At 40.0% G+C, this 23782-nt stretch overlaps 2 protein-coding genes across 2 annotated transcripts; both read left to right on the top strand.

Moving 5' to 3' along the window:
* Positions 1-10347: 10347 nt before the first annotated feature.
* Positions 10348-17438, top strand: agtr1b (angiotensin II receptor, type 1b). The gene is made up of 2 exons (XM_020935710.2): positions 10348-10424; positions 15509-17438. The coding sequence occupies exon 2, from the start codon at positions 15610-15612 to the stop codon at positions 16702-16704; it is 1095 nt and encodes a 364-aa protein (XP_020791369.1). The 5' UTR covers positions 10348-10424; positions 15509-15609; the 3' UTR covers positions 16705-17438.
* A 401-nt stretch (positions 17439-17839) lies between these two features.
* On the top strand, positions 17840-22652 carry cpb1 (carboxypeptidase B1 (tissue)). The gene is made up of 11 exons (XM_020935663.2): positions 17840-17920; positions 18537-18612; positions 18875-18999; positions 19075-19174; positions 19250-19351; positions 19527-19631; positions 19717-19827; positions 19974-20064; positions 20162-20364; positions 21947-22031; positions 22300-22652. Exons 1-11 carry the CDS (start codon positions 17859-17861, stop codon positions 22485-22487), a joined length of 1248 nt encoding a protein of 415 aa, XP_020791322.1. The 5' UTR covers positions 17840-17858; the 3' UTR covers positions 22488-22652.
* Positions 22653-23782: the final 1130 nt, after the last annotated feature.

Here is a 23782-nt window from a genome sequence, read left to right as displayed (position 1 = left end):
ATATTACAAAGAACAATGCAGTTGCTATAGAGCAAAGAATATGCACTACAAAATATTTTACAGTCACAGGTAGGCCTGTCACCGTAATAATTTTTGAAGTGCAATATATTGCTGAAGGAAAAAATTATAAACTAAATACTGAAACTAATGTACACCACTGACACAATGACTAAGAAAAGATTTAAACCACAAAAACAATTCTAAATTTAAAATGTTGTTAAAAATCATGTGCTGTGATAAATAAATAAATAAATAGCAAAATGAATCACTTAGTTTGCATCTGTATTGAGTCATAAAATAGATTATTAATTCAAATTCTTTTACGGCTTAAATCTTATTGTATAACCAAAAAATAAACAAACATTTCCCAGTAATGCAGAGAAAAAGTACACACAAAGAATATTGACCGGCCTAGCGACAAAGTGCTGCAAAAGTTACTGCTCACTCTAATACAGTGTCAACATAAAGAGGGCATTTGCTGAATAGGGAATATATAAATATACTGTACTGTAATCACTATAGCTTTAGTAATGCCTGACTTTTTATATTATTAATATAATATTAGTTATTTACTATTACTATTCTTATTATTCTTTTAAAAGTTATATCAGTGAATAATATTTACGCTTATTTTTGCCACCTCATTAATGTCAATTTAAATTTCATCTATGGGCAAGCTGCTGGAACCACCTTTGTTGCAGAGTTCCATGGCCCATTTCCTGAAACTTGACCTGCTTTGATCTTTGAGCTTTTTTCTAAAGACTGTTGGTCAGTGTAAGACCTTGGTGCCACGTATTATTTCAAGCGAAAGTCCAGACCAATTTTCCAAGCAAGGCCCCACCAACAAGAATTATCAGCGTGTACTATCTCACCTCAAGTTTCTCAGTGTCCTGTCATACGAAGTTGTCATCACTAGACCTGTCTCAATAACAAATTCTGAAGTGCGATATATTGCTCAAGCAAATAATATACATGAAAATGAAACCAAACCATGAAGTAGAATTATTGCACCAAAAGAATTCAAAATCTACAATATTGTCAAAAAATATGAACTGCAACAAATAAATGACAAAATGCAACAGTTAAGTTCTTATTTTGTATCTATAATGAATCATAGAAGTTCATAATTCAACCCTCTACAGCTCAAATCTCTTCGTATAACAGAAAAATAACAAAGATATTCCCACTAGTACAAAGAAAAAGTAACCATGATAATAAATACAGACCTCCAAAAATTTTTGTTCCATCTGTCAGGTATTGAACAATAAGTCAGTATAATAATTATCAGGACACTTTGGAAATATGAATCAAACAAGCTTCAAATAAAAAACAAAAAGATAAAAATACATTGTTTACTGAAGGCTAAAATACATGATTGACTTCTGATTTGATGCTGGTTTTCTTCAGTCGTGACAATGATGGTTCTGTTGTGGTCAGTTCCACTGATTGGTCACGATCAGTGTGAAAAGATAAAGTGCCTCTATGAACGTCACTGAAGACAACAGAAGAAAAACTGAAGTCTTAGCTCAGAGTCTCTAAAAGACAGGACTGCACTGCTATTACATTCAGAGGAGAATACACAGTGGTCTCTTAGCACTGTCACTTGATTGATAAAACCTGTTGGATGAGGCGAAATGCCTATCCAACTACTTTATGAAACTTTCTGTTACAATGGCGCTCGACTGAAAAGCTGAGGGATTGCACAACTACCCCAAATGATTTCCAAATGTGTCACAGGACAGTACTAAGACAAAGACAGCAAGACTGTCAAATACACTAATACAGTAATACAGTGTAAGACTGTAAAATATACTAATACACTGCAAGACTGTCAAACTAAAGTTCTGATGTAATTATTTTTATAGGCACAGAGACGAACTCTGTGACTTTTGCAGTTGTTTTGATTAAAGTCAAAGTAGCTTGCCTCCACTTAGTCATCATGCTTATGATCCACAAGGGATAAATAAGGGTCCGTACAAACAGCAATCCCAGAGAAAGAGTTAGAATTTAGCATTGAACACACTGTTTCGGGAATTTTTCCTTTTGAGACTTAAACCTAATATTTTTAAAGCTTTATTTTCAATGTGAGGTTTTTAACCAAGAATTTACAAATAGTAGTAGAGGCATGGGAAAATCTGAAGTACAATTAGGCACTTTATCCAAAACTAAAGAAAAAATATCTCTATACATCACCACCCTCAGAGAGGTTCTGGAATCTTTTGTTTTGAAATGCTCCATATTTATTTGTGATGTAAGCATTTATTTGTCATGTGGCAGTTTGTGAGTGAGTGTCCTTCAAACACATCTGTCAGAGACTGTAGCACTGTTTGTTAGGACAGAGATGAGAATATGAGCAAACATGGCAAGTATGGTGCCGTCGCCCGGTCCCCAGAGGACACTATGTATATGTGTATGTGTGTACACGACCTGCAGGGCCTGAGGCCTACAGTACTATTGACTCAGCTGAGTCCAAACTCTCCAGGACCCAGCACGACCCAGGGGCCAACACTGAGGTACTGTGCATACCCTATGGATTCCCACATGTGCAGCTTGTAAAATGGTCCTATTCTGTTACGCTGGGATGAATATGTTTTACATTTGGTTCTTTTTGTGATTACGATTCCTGAAAAACATGTGACTTGTACAACACAGGGGTCAGGGGTGAGAAAGCCAGCACAGAGTTGTTCACATGCTGTTTACAAAAGGAAAGCTGGTCTGGGATAGGAACAGGCTCAGGACCCTGACTGAGACACACACAAGTCTGTACATACACAGAGCAGGGCTCTAAACACACTGCAAGTGCATGACAGAAAAACAATAAAAACATTATAACAGCATTATGGTGACAAAGAAACCCAGCTCAATATATTTATGTATTTACCTTCATGTAATGTGCGTCTGAGATATTTCAAATGACACAACAAATGTTTTTAATAAAGGAAATACATCTGAGGAGCCACAGTCACTTCCTTGCTTGGAGGCAACTTTACCTCCTCCTCCTCCTCCATTAGCTCATATTATACAGCTCCTTTGGCTGAAAGATGATAGCTCACCTCTAGGAAGCTACACAGACACAGCAGCATGACTACACCATTTCTAATTTCTTATGCAGTCTACTATATCCCTTTCTTCTAGCTGGCCTGAATATTCAGGACTCCCACATCACCCTCACACAGGATTTTCTCATCCCTCCCTTTTCTGTCCAAATGTAACCTTGGGGAGCAGGCCTAAACAATGTGGCTATGAGGGGCCCTCTGTCATACTTCCCACCACTTTCCCCCAATCTCTGGGCACTTCCTGTTTGTTTAGCACACTTGTTTTCTTTGACATATCTGTATGTGGTTCCGATCAGGAGGAGTGCGCTGTCCACATCATTTTACATGGTCTCACTGAACCCAAGGTCAGTGGTTTCCATGATGCTAAGATAGATGTAAAGTGGAAGTTGATCAACTCCAAATCTCCACAGGTTACAGGCTTAAACAAACCACTGGCTCCTTTTATCCTCCACACAAACAGAAAACATCATTCTGACTGCGGTCACAACACTAACAAGGTCTATGCAATGGAAGTGCAGTAAATATTTTCGGAGCCTTGACTGCAGAGAAGGGTGCATGGGTTGTCCTTGACACCTAAACAGCACAAATAGAAAATAAAAGCCTTGTTAAAGTCACATTGGACAGACCCTAGTGCAGGGGTGGCGAACACGCGGCTCTTGAGCCGCATGCGGCTCTCGGCCAATAAGCATGCGGCTCTTTGCCTCATCATATTTTCTATATACTGTGGCTCTTTGCCTCGTTTCATGTTTAGTTTTTTTTCCTCTTAAACCACACTCGAATCCATCAGAGGGTATTAAAAACAAATAATAAATAATATTTTAAAATTAATTTGGCAGATTGGGTGTTTTTCTGCTGCTCCGGACACGTAAGTGACTGCCAATCATCTTCGCGGGTTACGTCTAATGCCGGGAAATGAAGGAAACATTTCATGAGCTGCAGACTGTTACCCTCATGGTCAAAATGGCAAAACACTGAATTTAGACCACGTCATGAAACCTGTGATGGAGATTGTGAACTACATCCGGACGCACGCTCTTAATCACCGGCAGTTCAAAAATCTCATTGCTGAACTTGACGCAGACTTGCCTGGTGACCTGCCACTGCACTGCGCTGTGAGATGGCTCTCAAGAGGCTCTCAAGAGGCTCTCAAGAGGCTTATGGATTTGGCTTTTTTAGTGGACATGCTTTCACACTTGGATAAACTAAACCTGGATCTGCAGGGGAAATTAAAAACTCTTCCTGATCTGGCACAAAGTGTATTCTCTTTTATTAACAAGTTGAAGCTTTTCAAAGTGCACATTCAAAACGGCAATTTATCCCACTTTCCTTCTTTGCGTAGCGCACAGCAGAAGGCTGCCATTAAAATGAATACAGCGCAGTATGTGACACTGCTTGCGCAGCTGCACGGGAACTTTACTTCGCGGTTTGAGGACCTGCAGCAGAAATGACCACAGATCACTTTTCTCATCGACCCTTTTAATGCAGAGACTGACTGCCTGAAATCCCCGCTTGTCACTGATGAGGCAGCTACTGAACTGGAGATGATTGAGCCACGCAAAGATAACAGACTGAAATCTTTTTTGAAAGAAGGCCCTGTTACGTTTTGGAGAACTGTGCCAACTGAAAAATACCCGTGTGTAAAAAGAGCCGCTCTCAAGCTGCTGTCGATGTTCTCGTCAACATATGTCTGCAGTCCCTGTTTTCTACCTTGAAACACGTGAAATCAAGGCATCGGTCCGTTCTGACTGACACTCACGTAAAGGAACTGCTCCGAGTGGCTACAACTGAATACAAACCTGATTTGCAGAGGATTACTGGAAACAAGAGATGCCAGAAATCCCACTGAGAATATCATCCCATCACTCCAGCAATACTAATTAAAAACTTAGTATAAAAATTTTATTGTTTATTTTTTATTAAGTATCAAAATTTAATGATAAAAAATCCCGACATTAGTTTATACATTCAAATAGATTTTTTTTTGTGTTTCACATTGAATAAAATTTCTTTGAACCCTTTTTTACGCGACATTTTTATTTTGCCCTAGTGTAGTTTGGAAAAAACACCTGACTGAACATGCTTGTGTGAATATTTTAATATTCCATCAATTTACATTATACAGGTTCTATCTGTGCATCTGAAGTGTGTTCAGTAGTTGTGTGTGTCAGAGAGAGGCAGAGAATTAGATAGTGAGAAAAAGTGTGTGTGTGTGTGTGTGTGTGTGTGAGATGAGATGAGAGAGAGGTGCCTGTGTGTGTGGCCTCCAGGGTAGTTGCTGTGTTAACTCTGGCTAAGGTGCATTTGATGTGTGTATTGAGGGTGGACACTTTCCTTGAAATGAACAAAAGAACAATACTTGTTGTATTATTGTAAGGAGAGGAGTGTGTTATAAGAAATAATATGTTTTTAATTGCGTGTGTTTGTGTCTGTCTGTCTTGGCAGGTCAGTGCGTGGTGTGGCTCTTTGACTCTCACAGTTAAAAATTTCGGCTCTTTGTGTCAAACTTGTTCGCCACCCCTGCCCTAGTGGGTCATCCCAGAGTGACTGCTGTCAAAGACTATAAACAATCCTATGATTTCTACAAGGCATTTAATAACTTTAGCCTATGTAAAATAGTGACAAGAACTATAAGCAAACAATGCACATCAAATGCACAGGTATCTATACACAAAGTAAATGTTCACTCACTTAACTTTTTTAAGTCAGCAACTCATTAATTTATTTTCTTTTTCTGCTCCTAAAGATTAGAGGACCCATATTATGTTGTTTTCTGATCAATGTTATAAAGTTGTTTCCTCATGAAAAGCATTACTGAAGTTGTGGTTTGTTGTGTGAAGTTCTAACAGAAAACACATTGTGATGCCATGTGGTAATAAAGTGCTCTGGAATTGCCCATTTCTACTGAACAAAAGGTAAAAATTTACCTGTACACTTGAAAACTAGCACTACATGACATCACAAGGTGGGACAGAGCACTTTGAGCTTTGGAGATGTACACAGACTAATAATAAAGGATTACTCAAACATGTGCATAAAACAAAACACAGCTCTAGGTATGTTTTTGAGGAGATAATAACATTGTAACATGTCTTAAAACTCACGAGTCAATTTTGCGTAATACAGGACCTTTAACAGATTGAGGCATGTCCATGGGTTAACTGGTTTTAGAAGCACCCTCCCCCCCAACATCGTAGTGCGCTGGGCCTTCTCACAGTCAAAAACAGCCCTGATAATGATGCATCACAATACGTTTGACAGCTATCATGTCACATCCGAAGCAAGAAAAAAACAAACTGTATCTGGTGTTGAACTGTGACCTTTAACATGTTCAGAGTTTGTCAATGGGTAACGATTTTTGTAATGCATATTTTGTTATCCATTAACAGAGCCCTAGTGACGTAGGGACGACATTTGTGCGGTTTGAGTTATTTCTTACCTTAATGTGGGGAGTTTGACTGTTTTTGCTGAACTCCACGTGGATGCTTGGAGACGAGCGCCAGCGTTTGACGTAACAACACGAGCAGCGGATTTACTGCCATGGGAGTGTTCAGGTAGGTAGGCCTGTGCAAAATACAAAACGCAACGAAGCAAAGTTACAGTCTTAGCCTCGCAAAATTTGCAAGAAGCATTCTAAAACGTAAGACCAAGTGCACTGTGCAAAATTAGCTCGCAAAACTTAATTCAAAACGAGTTTTATATTACCTGCATCTTCTGTTTGTTTCGTTAGGCCCAACATTAACGCATGCGCAAAACAAAGCAAATGTGGCGTATCGACGTTCAATGAAATTAAAATATGTCAAAATATCTGAAACACCAGTAAAAACAAACATTTGGTTCTTTAGATTAAATGTACATTGTTGAAATATTTTAGCACCGTTTAGACAGACTATCCCCAGAGATATCACAAGAAGATTTCTGGTAATACCATATAAGGTAATGTTACACAAAGTCCTATCAAGGAATATGTTCTTCTGTGTCAAATACAGGTGTAACTTACACCAAAGTACAAAACTGCATGGGACTGCAGTAGTAATGAGCTCCATCTGGATGTCCCTGCAGTTATATAATTAAAATACATTTCAGATGGAGTAGACCAGTCCTGCAAAACAACACATATAGACCTAGGCTTGAACTGTAATTGTAATTAGTCCTAAATTGTATGGCTATTTGCCCCTTTTTGACCCTTCAAACAGTGCTTCTGGCCAGATCATGTGTCAGGATTACGTGGCCTACCTGGGTAAGAGTACCTCATTGGAGGGTTGCTATGTGTGTTTTGGGATGTTCTTCTCCCTACAAAGAGCAAGCAAACTCCACACAGACTCTCCATCACTCTTCATCTTGCTGAATGTTGGAAATTGTTAAACTTAGAGGCACATTCACATTCTTGCTTAAGTGAAAGTCAAACAATACTGTTTACTCAAGTCAGGATTCTTAACTTCTTTATCATCATTATCATCACTGAACAGTTTATCATGCTTTAAAAGTAGTTGTAGGCTTGCCTGGCCATTATAGATTGACATAAATATAGAGGATAATGCCTGATGCCCATGTCCCATATTTGCCGATAAAAGGTGTGTCCTGATCCGAGCTCACAGAGGATTGTCTTTCTGGAGCAGGTGGCAGGAGGGTTTGGCATTTGACCGTCTGTGCTGTTTTGCTCCATCATTTCTCTCAGTGATCTCTGCTTCCAGTAATTACTGCAGTCATCAATTCATCCTAATATAGCTTAAGTGCTGACACAGCTAATCCAGTTAGTGGGATTTGATTAGCAAGAACATTGCCTACTATCACACCTCCAGGGTGTAATAAGCACTTGTGCTACAGCCTTGTCCTTTTACTGGCCTCAGCATCTCACCGCTGATGGATGATAACAAACTTGATAGATTGTACTTTTTCTCGTCTTTTCTTGGGTTACAACAGATTCATAGATATTGCACAACATGCATTTTGAACCAGTGTGGAAGTTTTTATTGCACAACATGAAATTCATTCCAAAGAAATGAAGTTATACTTTGGCCGCACGCCACCTGAACCAAAGACCACAGAACTGCTCTAAAAAGGTACAATATGCAGATGTCCATATTTAAATGTTCATGTGTTTCGGCTTAAACATGACTACAGTCAGTCAGTGTGTATTGTGTTGTTGCAACAACATCCTGCCCCAGAGTAATTTGTTATGTGTAAAATAGTGCAGGCAAGATATAGGCCTGATGCATAACTCTCTCTGCACTTCCTGATGGCTCTCATGGGGCAGATAGAGACAGATCTAAATCTGGGGACAGTGAGGCTGAGATGTCATACGCTGTGTGGCTACTGAGTGCAGTGACAGGACATAAGATACAACACAATGCATGATTCTTATCACTCAGAGTATTAAGGACAGAGTAGATCAGATCAAAGCCCTGGAGGTGTAAATGGCTCTGTTTCTGTGTGTGAGATAGGAGATATTCTTCCTCTTAAAGCAAGCCTTTATATAAATGAGCTGTGAGGCCACTGTTGCATGCCTGGTATTTGTAGTAAATGCAAACACGGTTTGTACCTGATGACCCAGTGTGACCTTTGAGCCTGTGCTCTATTCAAAGCTCAGAGAATGTGATTATTTTTCAATGAGCAGGTTACACCTGAGTGAGCAAAAGCCACCAAACGAGACCCCACTTAGCCCCACGTGTTTGTTTTTCCTTTCTTTTCTTGTTTGTGCTCAACCAGAGGAGAGCTTTCTACACTGGCCACAGTGAAACTCACAGGATGACAGTCGGACCACATCATCCGTCACTATCCATCTTTGTGACAGCTGAAATCACAGCCTTCGCCGTAGTGTGGGGGAGAGGTGAGCCCATTCTCAACACCTGTCATGACCTGGCCATAGAAAAAAGAGTGAGAGGCAAATATCTTTAGCACAGACCTGTTCCTGGTGCCTGGTCACAAAGGTTAAAAATAGAAACCTTTTAAATACGATCTTAAAATATGCTGATATATTTTCCATATCATTGTACACCTATGACTCTTTCTTTCACATTCACAAAGTATACTGGTAGGGGAGTCGTGGGCTTAATCACTTCTTAACAATTAAATTACACGTCTTCCTGTATTTAGAAGTGACAACCTGCATGAAAAATCCAATATGCAGCCACCCACTCAATAACTGTGGACTGTTCCAGAAGAATAGGGCTATGCATAGTGCTCTTATTTCCTGAGCCCTAGATACTACCTAATGGAAGTGAAGGGTAAGTTGGCAGCTGCTATTAATAAAGTGTTGACAGGACCAGTCACAATCAGACAGTGGACTTTTCCTTTTATGCAGGGACACGGGACAGTCTTTGTTGGGCCGAGACATGATGACGATGGAAAGCTGAATGTCTTGATGTCATAAAAAAGTTAATATAAATTCGTGTGTGTGTGTGCATATGTGTGTGTGTACACGTGTGTAAGTTCTGTAATAACCCACATATGGGCCTCATAACAGCTCTGCTCATGATTAAGAGGAATGTTTTCAGATGCAGTGGTGGGTAGAGTAGACAAAAATTTTACTCAGCTAAGGGTACAGCTACTTAAAAATATTACTCAAGTAGAAGAGCAGTAATCCAAGAAATTATTCAAGTAAAAAGTAACTGGGGAAACTACAATTTCAGTTTTGAATAATATACGAGTAACTGTTTATATGTAAAATCTAATTTATACTTAGAAGTGAAAGTAATTGGAAGGACAAATCTGTAAATAATGTACATAATCTGGTATAGGATCAGGATAGATCACAAAAATGAGAAGGAGCAGTGCAAAACAAAAATGTAAAATGATTTGATAATGTCATAAAACTTTTGTCACTTAAAGGCTTACTCACAATGAGAGGATTAACCATAACATTTACTTAAGTAAGAGTACTGTTACAATGTAAAGTATATTATTCATGTAAGAGCCAACGTATGGTATATATTAAAAGTTACTTGAGTAAGTGAGAGAAGAAAACTTGAGAAACCAGTGATCAGATGTGTTCAGTAACTTCAGGACACTGTGTTTCTGTGTCAAAGGAAGACCCAAAAACAAGAGAGGACACTGGGGATATTGTGTAACATGTTGTTTATGTTTGTGCCCTGTAGAGGCTGCTGGGTGAGAGCCAGACAGAAACGGACAATGCTTGGCTGACTTGTGTGAAGTAGAGATCATTATTGTGCGTGTGTGCGTGCATGTGTGTGTATGTGTGCTGTAGGAGAGTGACGGAGGGGGCTGAGTCTGTGTTTTTGTGTGTCAGGCGTATTCCTGCTCGTCTCGCTCCACCACTTAAGTTGGATTCGGAGCGGTCAGTGGCACAGAGGTGGTGGTCCTATCTCTGTTCTACCAAAGAAGCAGCTGCCATTTGGTTCAGCAACTCAGGTAAGAAATCAGATATACTTTTGTAACTTTTAACAGTACTTTTATTCATTCAAGTGAATAAAGCTTCTATATTTGTTCATCAAATTTAGCAGCAACATTCACGTGTATTTATATATTATAATATTTATTTGTGTTCCTGTATCAAAAGAAGATTATAACTGATGCCACTTGTTGAAAGTTCTAATACTTTAGTTCTACTAGGGCTGCAGTCCTTCAGTCAGTTAGTCTATTAATCGGTCAATTGCATTTTAATTGACTAAATCTTTTAATAGACAAATATTTATTCTAAGATTATACTTAGCAGAAATTTCAGTCAGTTAATTTCAGTCAGTTAATCAATGCATGGAGAATGTCTTTAGTTGTCCAAGTATTTCTTTAGTGTACCAGTTCTACTTTTTACATAAATGACAGTATAGGGAAGAAGGTGCTGTGAATAACAAGCCAAGAAACTTACTGCAGAACTCAGTCAGTCCAGTTCCTCATAAACATTAACTACTGGAAATCTTCATTTATGAGAAAAGTAATCCTCGGACAAAGTGTGGGGCATATGAAAGTCAAGCGGAAGAACACTTAATATATAAACAAATATACAAACATATATGCTGCATATATATATATATAGTGACTTTAGGAACTTTAAGAACTTGTGGGAAACTATGCTGCATTGAGGATATAAAATACTAATATGGTTTAATCCTAATTCTAATCCTGTTTAAATAATCTTCCCATCATGCAGCTGTAGTTTTGATTGAGTTTATGGATTATGTTCTGGTTTGTTATTATTGCAGGATACATCTCAAATGGCATTATGGGAGATAACATGTGCTTTCAGTAGCAGGAGCAGGTTCTGTTTAATTTAAGTGACAGAAAAAAGAACAGATTTGTAAACAAAACATGCAGAGAACATCATTTTTCTAGGGTCAGTATTTCCATTAGCGGCAACCACAAGTCAAGTCCCCAGGCACTTTCTTAATGGATTATGTGACCACTATTTACATTTTGGCCACAAGTAAAAGCCACTGTAACATATATGACTTATGTAATGATGAAACGACCTGCATTTGCATCACTTGAGTGATATGTTGTTAAAGGTGTGCGATGTAACTTTTCTTGTAGGAGTTTTGCCGCCTGCTCGTGTCTATGGAGATGCTTTATCTTTGCCTGTAATATTCCACAGTGTTGAAATAACAGAATTAATGACTTTATTGTAAAACATGCATACTTACTGTTAGCGGGATCCACTCTCCACAGAGCTGACCTGCAATTTGGCCAGGTAGTGTTACCTGCTTGTCTCCAAAGAAATAGTGGATAGCGGAGAAATTAAGAAAAGTTGCATAGTGCACCTTTAATACATGGACAATACAAGTATGGAAACTTAAAATATGCAAGGGGAGGTGGTAGAATTGAATATATTGCTCAACACTTGCACTCCTCAAGTGGTGAAAATAGATTTTGTACATAAAATTGTGTTCAAAGACAGGTCAGACTACAGGAAAAGAGGGTCTGTGCACCAGAGGAAGTGACTGTTGACTTAGAGGATCTTATGGAGGCGAGATGTGTAGACAGCTATGTAGTGGCCTGGCTGTGTGCTCTTGCGATGAGTCCTTTACTTGATAATGGGCATGTATAAATCATTAACTCCATCAGGCAGAGATTTAGCGGCTCACTCTGAGGGCAGCCAGATGGTGGTGCTCCTGTCAGCCCACTCACCAAGAGGGCCAAGATAGTTCTGTTGGTGAGAATTCCAGGCACTCCCCCCGAGTCCTCCCTCCTCCTTTCCTTCAGATTTAAACTTTTGCCTTTTTGCTTTTTTAAGAAATTCCCATGATCCCCAGAACTGGGTGCATGAACAAACACTTGAATGGGATTAGGGTAAGAATGTTATTTTTTCAGTGTTAATTAGGGGTAGGTTTTGAATGACATAGAGTTACATTTTTTTAGCGGACTTTGACAACCACTTACTTGCCACTTTGATGGGATGGAGTTAATGAAATTTAATAGTGATAGAAATGTGTTTTATATTGGAATGAGGGTGCATCTGGAATGAAGAGTTGTATCAGGATCTCACAAAGGAAGAACCATCACAATTTAATGCTTTAGTAGTTTTCTAGCTTGGAAATATTTGAAGTATACATGAAAAATATAAAGGTATAAATCTTTTTTTTACTGGGCACAAAATAATCATTATCTCTTTTTTCTCAGGTGCCCTGTCAGCACAAGGATTTCAAAAAATTATAGTGAAATTTATATGAAATTTGAAATGAATAATATTCAACACAGGTAATATCTCTCCACAGATCTAACCTGTTGCTTGGCCTGGTGGTATTATACTGCAGAACATTCTGGGAAAGCAATACTTGCACCAGAAAAGTTATACCCTGCACCTTTTAAGCAAACCTCTTTTTACATCTTTAAAAATAAATTCACTAATAGCATTTTCTTTCTGTTACGCTGTAATATAGACTGCACTATAATACAGGATACAATGATGTGTGTCTTGATTTAGCATAGGTTTAAAAACGTTTAGTATTTCCCTTCCAGACCCAGCCCTTTGTGTTACTCCAAGTGACGGACAGGAGACGCATACAGTATAAACTCATATGACGACATGGGCTTAAAATAAATGGCCTGTGCCCTTATGATGTCATTGAGCTGCCTTTGTAGTAAAAATGTTGCAGAGCTTCCCTTCTGCTTATTTTTATCTTCTATGCAAGAGTGTGTGCAAACAGAGAGCATTGTCCGAGAGGATGCAGCTTTGCCATGGACCCTGTGAAGCCAATGTTTACCTTCCTGTTGGTGGTCTCCCAGGGTTTATAGCTGTCATTCAGTCATGCACCGGTATCACTCTCACTGTTAGCCCCACACTAACTCACTAGACCTACTTCCGACACCAGTGTTTGTGGCACCTAACCTTTATTATGGGGTGTGCTTGTGTTCAGCATATCATGAGTAATAATCCACTCTGTTTGTATTGACTCCCCTGCTTACGTCCCTCTGCCCTCACGGAAAAATACTGGTGCTTTATCTGTCAGGTTGTCCAATTATAGCAAAAGGCATTCCATGTCGTATTTTTCTAACACTTATTTTATCTCCTTTTAATACTTATGAACTGGCATGTCTTCTTGTCTCTCTTAGACAGATCAGGTTTACAGCCAACGACTGTTAAAGTCATTAGCGTATAGGAAAAAGACATGTCAGGAAAATCCCAGCTATGACATCTGCATTGGTGCTTTACACAGTACTTACTATGCCAGGCTGCACAACACTGATATTTCATGACTCTGTTGCCCTTGGCAGCCACACACCGTCCACACGCTCCAGCCTCCACATCTGTAACCGATATGCTTGTTGCTTTAGCGCTCACTGAGTTTTTCAAAGAATTCATACAGAAACCTGGTGGAATATGGGCTAATCTTTCATTTGGAGATAAAATATCCATAGCTGAGTGGCTCAGACAGTCTAATGCCAACCAGAGCCTTGGAGGAATGCATTACATTAGCAGTTATTTCAGTTATATCATAAAATAAGCAGTTTGAAATATTATTTTAACATGTCATAACAACTTAGACTACACAAAACCAATCAACGGGTTTTCTATACTGATAAACATAGAATTTTTAGTGCCTTTTGAAGGGTCATCCCACATCAAAATACTTGAGAAAGCATGCCATCTTGTGGCAACAAAAGGCACCAGCCTTCACTCCTGAATTTCTCTTTGTATGTCATTCACCTGTTGTTGTCACATGTCATCACACAAGATTATATTGTTTTATAGAGAGGGTTTTGTATTGTATTTATTGTATGAAATATATATATATATATATATATATATATATATATAATATATATATATATATATAGAGAGAGAGAGAGAGAGAGAGAGAGAGAGAGAGAGAGAGAGAGAGAGAGAGAGAGAGAGAAATAATATAGAGGAATCTGTTGTATCTGTATTTGTTGTATCGAATATATTTCTAAACTGTAAGTTGTTGCATAGAGCAGATATGTCTTATGAACTATGTGATGTTCAGTGGTCTTTTTATCACCAATGGGATCCCTGTTAGTGAAACTCTTCTTATATCTTTGGAGGTCAGGTGTTGTGTTCACTTTGGGCAACACACAATTTCGTGTGTTGTGTCGTGTTGTGTTGTGTCAAGTTAAGTAGCATTCTGATAATGCAGTGAGCTGACAGTCAAGTCAAAGGAGGTTTATTTATTTAAGCTTTGAACTTTCACAGTGTTATCTCAATTAAGACTACCATGAATAAATCCTACTTAGCTGCTGTAATAATTGAAATAAAGCCTTGTGCTAATATTATTACATTAACAGAGCTAATGAGGCTCCTCTGGTAGACTCCCAAAAAGAGACAGAGTTCTTTTTTATCTCAGCTCGTCTGTTACAAATGAAGCACAAACTGCCCTGAGGCCTATTTTCTGCAGTAGCATGCAGGTTTGATTTTCTCACAGAGCAAAGTTTCCATGGAGCGGCATCCCTGCTGTCGTGTTTGTTTAGGTGTGTGCTGATTAGAAGTTCTCATGCTGGGTACAATGTATCTCTGCTCACCCAGGGTTCGAAACGTGACATGTCTTTTACAGTGACTGGAGCCTTAGCCCTCTCTCTCCACTACCTCTGTGTTTAATGGCGTTGTTATCCAAGCTTGCACTTTGCCAGGCGCTCTTCATTAACACAGGTCATAACACAAGGCATAACGCTTCTCCTTCCGGGTGCTCACGGTCCACCCAGATGGACGGGCCATTTGACAAAAACACTGTACCGTTTTACTGTTGCCATTTATTAGCCCAGGGAGCTTTTAAAGGAGAAGGCAGAATGCAGATTGTCAGAGTAATGTTTTAAGGAGCATTTCTGGAATATTGAATAACATACAACATCTGTTTTTAATGAAGTCTTATTTTACAGAAATAACATAAAGCGTCAGGATGGCTTTAATGTCTGCGTTCTTAATGAGCTAGTGTAGGGTGAGCACTTTGATGGCTGCTCGTGTGGATTAGCGTTTATGGGCCGTGCCACTGCTAATGAAGGTTCTTCCCTGAGATTGCATTGACATTTTTGTTCTATTTCTTTTATAGGAGTCACCAAGGCCCTCGCCCAAGGCCCGTATCAGTCAGTACAGACGCACCCTGCTGCCAGGGCCTCCTTCTCATTACCCCTCCTCTGATTCAGAAACAAGATGATGAACCTAACATCAGGAGCAGAGAGTAAAGAGATAAACCTGACATGTGGACTGTCAGGGAATCATGACTTCATCTTCACCCTGGTACCAATTGTCTACAGCTGCAACTTTATTATTGGCATTGTGGGGAACAGCATGGTGGTGGCTGTCATATACTGTTACATGAAACTCAAGACAGTGGCCCACATTTTTGTGCTCAATTTGGCCATTTCTGATCTCACCTTCCTTATCACTTTGCCCATGTGGGCTATGGTGACTGCCACAGGCTACCACTGGCCTTTTGGAGGATTCCTGTGCAAAGCCACTGCAGCTATGGTCATCTTTAACCTCTACACCAGTATCTTCTTCCTCACAGCACTCAGCATCGACCGTTACCTGGCCATAGTGCACCCAGTGAGTTCGCGGCGGTTCCGCACAGTGCTGTACGCACGCATCACGTGTGTGCTCATCTGGCTGTTTGCTCTAGTGCTCAGTGTGCCCACTGCCCTCACCAGAGACATCCACAACATCAGCAACCCGAACCTGACCGTGTGTGGTGTCCTGCACACCACCAAGGACAACGTCCAGAGCCTGAAACAGGTGCTGCTGGCTATCAGCCTGATGAAGAGCCTGCTGGGCTTCCTCATACCCTTCATCATCATCATCACCTGCTACTGCCTGATCGGCAGAGCTCTGCTTGGGGCCAGGCACATCCAGAAGAGCTCCCAGTCCCGGGACGATGAAGTGCTGCGCATGCTAGCAGCTGCTGTCCTGGCCTTCTTTGTGTGCTGGGTGCCCCACCAGATATTCCACTTCATGCAGCTCCTGACCCAGCTCATAATGCCCAACAACTGTCCCCTTCTGGACATCATTGACACTGCCATGCCCTTTACCATCTGCATTGCCTACTTCAACAGTTGTGTTAATCCCATTGTGTATGGATTTGTTGGGCGTAACTTCCGTAAAAATCTGGTGCGTCTGCTGCACTGTGCGCCCGCTAATATCCGAGGACCTCATCCGAGCATCAGCTCCAAAATGAGTGCTCTGTCCTTCAGAGCCTCAGAGGCACTCAGCCTGACAGTGAAAAACAAGTCTTCCTCTGACATTAAATGATAACTCAAGTGTGTTTACCTCTCCTCACTGCAGTGTATCTGGTAAAGAGGTGGGGAAGATCCTCGCTTAAAGCCCCAACTGAAATACCAAGCACTGACCCTCGCTGAGTGACTGTATTGTTCTTTCACAGACATTTACTACAGTGTACAATGTTATTGTTGTCTGTGAGCTGTGTCATTCAGCAGACATACTACAAGTGATGCTGGCAAACATTCTCCTTTAAGCCTGTGGAATAAATGTTAGCAGACCCTGACTACACTACAGTTCCCTACTATGCAGTGTTTTGATCAAAAGGACAAAACTTGTTGGCATGTGCAGCTTTACTTGATGGCACCCAGTCCTTGTCGTTCAGTGACGCTATACTTACTGTACACCACTGTATGTCCACTTATTAACAACAAAAAGAGTTTATCATGCAGTCATAAAGCATTCTCACTCAGGCAGATCTGTATACGTGTGTAGCATTTGTCAAGTGTGTTGTTTCAGGTTGGCAACATCAGTGCATGTGAAGGATTTTGTTATTGTTGATATTGTTATTGTTACTTGATATGTACTATATCTAATAAAATACAGTTATAAATTAAATATGATGCATTAGAATAAAATTGAATAGTGTCAATTGTCATGTGTAAATAAGGTGTTAAATGGATGTTTTGTTTTTGTGGTGGTTGTATTTGTGCTATTTAAACATGTTGAAAACCATTTTTTATTTTCTACTGTAATGTACAAACTGAAGAGGGTATAAGACATATCAATAAAAATAATTTTAAAAAGTCAAAGTTTCATAATTTCTAAAATAAATATAATAATTTTTTTCAGAGTTTAAATTCTAAAGTCTTTGCAAATAAATAATATTTGCCTACACTTCTGAAGACTGTATAAACAAGAACTGTCCCACTGCTAATTCCGTGTACCTCTCTTTTCATATACCTTTCCAACATCACAAGTGGTCAGAATCTTAAAAAGTAATTTTAATGATTAACTCCACATTACCTAGGATCTTGCCTCACCATGTTGCCTGTTGAAAACAGGTGCATGTTGCCATATCATTTTGGGGAGGATGTTTGACATGCTGTTGCATAGGATTGGTGGACTGGTGGAGGGTCCAAGCCTTATAAGTGGCACCCAAAGGTGGGAGCAGCCTCACTGCCAACATGAAGTTCCTTTTGCTGCTTGGATTGGTGGCTGTGGCCCTGGCCGAGACACACTTTGAGGGGTAAGTAAGTTTAGGGGAAAAAAAAAAAGGAGTGCAATCACGATTTGGTGATTAGCATTGATCGCATAGTGAGAAAGACAGCTTGCTGTGTGTCAAATTATCACAAAATATAATGGTTTGGGTATAGGTCACCATTCTCATTTAGCTTTACAAGTTTTAATTTACATGGCCTTCAAACTTTTAATGAGAAATCAACCGTTTTTAGTAAAAGATGCACATCAAGTAAAAGTCAATCTAATACAGTCATTTTCATTCAGATGGGTAAGAGCGCTCAAATATGTGGACCTGAAACTACTGTATTTACAAGCAATTATGTATTTGTTACAATGTGGAAAATCATTCTTATTTAAAACAAAATTTCTAAACAGTTTTTTCCCCACCACACACAGTCACCAATCATCTAATTTAAAGTTGATACATGTGTGAAATATTCTACTTCGTGTACAGATGCAGATATTGCTTTTTGCATGGAACTACTGAACAAAAATATGTTTTCCTTTCTCTTCAAATTGTCCCTGCATTTGAAGAGTCTGTCAGTAAAATGTAGTTGATATGATGTCATTTACTATAGCCTAGTAAGTCTATATGAACTATATGAATGTGCCCTTTTCCTCAGAGATAAAGTGTTCCGTCTGAAGCCTGTGCTTGACGAGCATGTGACCCTCATTAAAGAGCTGGCTGACAGCATCGAGGTACTGTCACACTCCCCCACCTTTACTGCTCTCCTCACGCACTGCGGGGGAAACCGCTCTGCTAATGGCCAAACACATTCAATTGGACTTTCTGATCATGCTTAGAAGACACTCACTTTTGCTTCGCCAGCTGTTTGTATCTTCAAGTCTGTCTTTACAAATACTGCCATGCTGCTTTGACTGTCGGCTTTAGCAAAGGTTGTACCTGTAGGCCTACAGTCTTTCATAGAGCTCAAGTCTTTGTGTTTGGCGCCCTCTGCAGTTGGACTTCTGGAGGCCCGAGAGTCCCCAGCTGGTGACCGTTGACATCGATGTAGACATCCATGTGCCCGCTCTTTACCTGGACATGGTCAGAGTCAGACTGCAGCAGAGCGACATGGAGCACGAGTATGTCACAATAAATACTGAACACAAGTCAGATCTCGTGGTTTAAATTTAAATTTAAAACAATATTATTTTTAGGGTGCTCATTGATGATCTGGATGAGGCCGTGATGCGTCAGCGCGACAGTGGCCCTGTCCCCAGAGCCCACAGCTACACCAGATACAACACCTGGGAGACTGTAGGACACCAGCTAGGCTATATAACACAGAGTTGTGTAGTTTGTACATGCTATACCTTATTGTTGTGATTTCAGATCCACTCTTGGATTAACTCTATCGCCGCCTCCAACTCCGATCTCGTCAGCAAAGAGGTCATTGGAAACAGCTACGAGGGACGCCCCATGACCCTCCTTAAGGTACAAACACAATCAAAATATAAAATAAATAAAATTATAGTCTATCTACTTTATTTAAGTATATCACTTTCAAATTGCTACCATTTACAAGTTCATTCATAAAAGTCCATAGATCAGTGATATTTATATATACAGTACAGGTCTTTTTCTATATTTTATTTTATGTTATTTCCAGATCGGCAAAAAATCCAGTTCTACAAAGAACGCTATCTTCCTGGACTGTGGTATTCACGCCAGAGAGTGGATCTCCCCCGCCTTTTGCCAGTGGTTTGTTAAGGAGGTACAATACAACATTTCAAGTGGATAAGAAGAGTGAAAGTAGCCCAAAAACTGTGCATTACAAGAATCTTTTACTCTCTTGCTAGGCCGTGTCCACTTATGGCAGTGATGCTCAGATGACCAGCCTGCTCGACCAGATGGATGTGTACGTTCTGCCCGTCATCAACATCGATGGTTATGTGTTCACACACACCAACGTAAGTGTTTGTTTTGTTTTGTTTTGTTTTTTTAATCATAACAATAACACATCTATTTTGTATAACTGTAAACTCTAAGATGGGTCACAGGGTGTGAGGCCATAAGAAACCAACTATAGATGTATGTTTGTTTTTTTGGCCATTAGAACAGGATGTGGAGAAAGACCCGCTCCAGGGCTTCTGGAACTAGCTGCATTGGAGCTGATCCCAACAGAAACTTCGACGCCGGCTGGTGCAGTAAGTCTGACAAAAGACAAAGTGCACAAGTGCAGAACATTTATCTTATTACTTATCTCAAGTCTCAAATGCATCTGATTGTATTTGTGTACACCAGCCCTGGGAGCTTCGAGCAACCCCTGCAGTGACACCTTCTGTGGGTTCTCCCCTGAGTCCGAGATCGAGGTCAAGAATGTGGCCAACTTCATCCGCAGAAACAAAAGCACCATCAAGGCCTACCTCACCATCCACTCCTACTCCCAGCTGCTGCTCTTCCCCTACTCCTACACCTACGAGCTGGCCCCAGACCACAGCGAGCTGGTCAGTACAGTCCACTCACCATGTATTGGATTTTTTATGTATTTATTTTTTGTGGTAAAAAAGGGCTGTGGGTGAGTTGTAATGTTTACAGGCCCTAGTGAAGATCATGCTCGGGCTGCAACAATTAATCAGAATAATTGTGACTTGACTGTTCAAATAATCGTAATCGTAATTGTATCATAATCATTAGCTGGACATTACAAATTTGAGAACACAAAAAATAAAACCATAGAAAGTTTTATATAAAAAGAATTAGCTATTTCTTATTTCAGGAAACAATACACTTTATTTATAAATCTCTTTCTATCTACGTAGTGTTCAGTTACCAATTTTCAACATAATATAGATTTTTTTCTTAAATATACAAAAGAAATAATGTCTGACTAGTTGATTACTAAAAATTTACTCACTTAACTTACGTAGAGTTAGTTGTAACCCTATATCATATCTAAGTCTAATTTGTTTCATAATATTTAAGTCTAATTTGTTTACAGTCCATAAACTTTTAGATTAATGATTGTCTTAGTATACAACCAAATCAGCTGTTCTGCACACTTAACATTAGCTGTGCATGTTTCAAATCTGTTATACTTCCTCCCTAAACCATCTCTGTCACAAAAAGGTGCTCATAAAAAAGCGATTATGAAGTAGTTTCCAAAAGCTTAAGCATGAACTCAGCCTAGTGCCATTAAGCCTGTTATCTAAAAGCCACACTTAGCTGCTGCAAATCATTGACTCCCCGCTCCTTCTCATGGGTCTTTTAGCTCTCCCTGGGGTGTCCATGCTCTGTGCAGTTAACACTCACACCAGCACTCACACTGTAACAGGCACATCACACGCCCTTCTCTACCCACGTGTGTAATTTAAGCTCTCTCTCTCACACACTTTACACAACAAAGGAACTCTCCGCATCCTCCATAACTCCTCTGTCTATCCCAAAAACTATCATTTCCTGAGAGCGCGTTTCTCCCGAGGTTTTAATTTCCTGTGCGTGCAAACTGTAGGATTTCATGACGTGCTGAAGACAACTTGTTCTTATGCTATGCTAAAGGCTGTAAGGCATAAAGCATATTGTTGCAAGGTGAAGTATAATTGTACTGTTTTTCTATTCACTAAAATTATTTATTTGGAGTAAATGGCATTTGAGCATGCAATAACTACAGGCACTGCAACTGGATTCAAAACCTACACAAGAAGATCAATTAAAGAGTAATAATGTGACAGGTTTGCCCCTTTTTCATAAAGTACAATTTGAAGACTAACATAGAAATTGAAAAAAATTTTAAAGATTCATAGATTTTTTAAATAAATAAAACAAAAAACATACAAGATACAAAATGAAAAATCAGAACAAAAACAAGTATAGGATGAAAAAGAAAAACTGTCCCATTACTCCTCTTGTTCCCTTATGAGCTAAAAAAGGCTTCTTGTAATAATTATTGTAATATTGCTAACCCACAGTAACAACAGACCGTGTATTTTATATTCATTGATAAACCATTCATTAAGCCTAACATTTATTTGACATTGCATAAATGTTCATGTATGATTATTTAACTCTATGTTTCTTGTGTGTCTATAGCTGAAGGTGGCTGAGGGTGCTGCCAATGCTCTGACTAGCCTGTATGGGACCGATTACACCAGTGGTCCTGGTGCTGCCACTATTTGTAAGTACATGATATTACAGCTGTATTCCACTCACCGTGGGGGGGGGGTTGCTTCTGTGGATGAGGCTTGATAGTCTATTTTCAGTCTAATATTATGCATTATGGTGTGCTCACGATGCTCAAACAAATGTATAGCTAAACAAAGCTGGCATTTACAGAAAAGGACAGAGCCAAATGAAGAGACACATCTTTTGTGAACAAAAGGATGTTGTTGCCAAAAGGATTTGGCTGGTGGCTCACTGGAGCTGTGTGTTCTGTGTGTGCCCAGACCCTGCTGCTGGTGGCTCTGATGACTGGGCCTATGACCTGGGGGTGAAGTACTCCTACACCTTCGAGCTGCGCGACACCGGCCGCTACGGCTTCCTGCTGCCAGAGTCTCAGATCCAGCCCACATGTGAGGAGACCATGCTGGCCGTCAAGTACATCGCCGCCTATGTGCAGAAGAACATCTACTAAAGAGAGAGGAGCTGCCAGGACCCCTGCCAACTCTCCTCCTCTGTACCAGCCCCCAGACCTCCCACTCCAGCCTGTTTCCATGGATACGGGCACCTCCCGCCATGTTGCCTCGCTGTGCTTGACAGAATGTCAAGATGAGAGCAAACAATAAAATCAATGATCCATCCCCACATGCTGAATCAAGTGTGTATGTGTGCATGATATATTATGTGATGGACTGCTGTTGGGCACAGCAATGTGCGTGACGATCACTCTATAAGCACCACTGCATGTCAGGTGACTCAGCCTACTTGCCTTTTTGACCACTTTATATAGCCTACAAATAACACTTTTTTGATTTACAAGTACAATTTACAATTCAAGTAAGACAATAAAAGTATTTTCTGTTCAAGAGAAAGTGACTTAAGTGCCTTAAGCCTACTAGCTGTCTGGCTGAGACTTGAACCCTGGTAGCGCTCTCTTGTTGAGCTGGCTCTCTTCCAGGGGTGGGGGATTGCATGGGAGCCAGGCAGGCCTTTTTAAGGATTTTAGTGCAGTAGCACAGTATGTGACAACTACAGAGTAGTCCAGGCAGCATGACTGCTCTGCCAAGCATCTGTGTGAGCCCACAACTGAGAAAGGACAAAGATTTATTTGGGGTTCCATGTTGTTATTTGGGTTTCCTCTGCATTTTTAACTGCAAAAGTAAAATAGTATAGTTTGAACGGCACTTTTAAAAAAATTAACACACCAGAAATAGGCCTGCGGTTTATTCTTCTTCACTCAGTAGAAGGCTACATGAGTCCCAGGAGTCCCTCTACTCAACTTGCTCTGAGAATGAGCTCCATGACGTCTTTACCACCATACGACTTGCAGCTGCGTAAAATAGTACGAACGCATAGGACCGTCCCATTTTTTGCTTACTGTTACTTGCTTTATGCTCTTTAACCAACAGATGGCGACAAACATAAGGAGTGTGTTTTAATAGTGCATACCGTTCCCAATTCCACAGCATCACCTTCTTATCTACATTGTGACTGTCTGTAAGGAGCCACCACAAAGGTTAAGAAGATTGAGTGTCACAAATGAGATGCGATGTAAAATGTAATGGTTGTATACTATGGTTAGAAACATAATCATAATTTAGGGCTAATAATGATTATAACAGTTACTGTGTGGAAACTTTAAAATTAAAGTCTGATAGAGTTGGAAAACACTTGGTACTAGTGCAAAACAGTGAATAGTTGAACTCCCTCAACTTGGGCTGTTGGGCACACAGTTGGAGCAGGTGGGTGTGAGGCTGCAGTCACGTGACG

This window comes from Boleophthalmus pectinirostris, unplaced genomic scaffold, assembly GCF_026225935.1.
Source record: "Boleophthalmus pectinirostris isolate CB_2022bp ecotype Guang Dong unplaced genomic scaffold, ASM2622593v1 HiC_scaffold_15, whole genome shotgun sequence".
Lineage (NCBI taxonomy): Eukaryota > Metazoa > Chordata > Actinopteri > Gobiiformes > Gobiidae > Boleophthalmus > Boleophthalmus pectinirostris.
The sequence above is the reverse complement of the archived record's forward strand: the minus strand, read 5'-3'. Positions and strand labels throughout refer to the sequence as shown.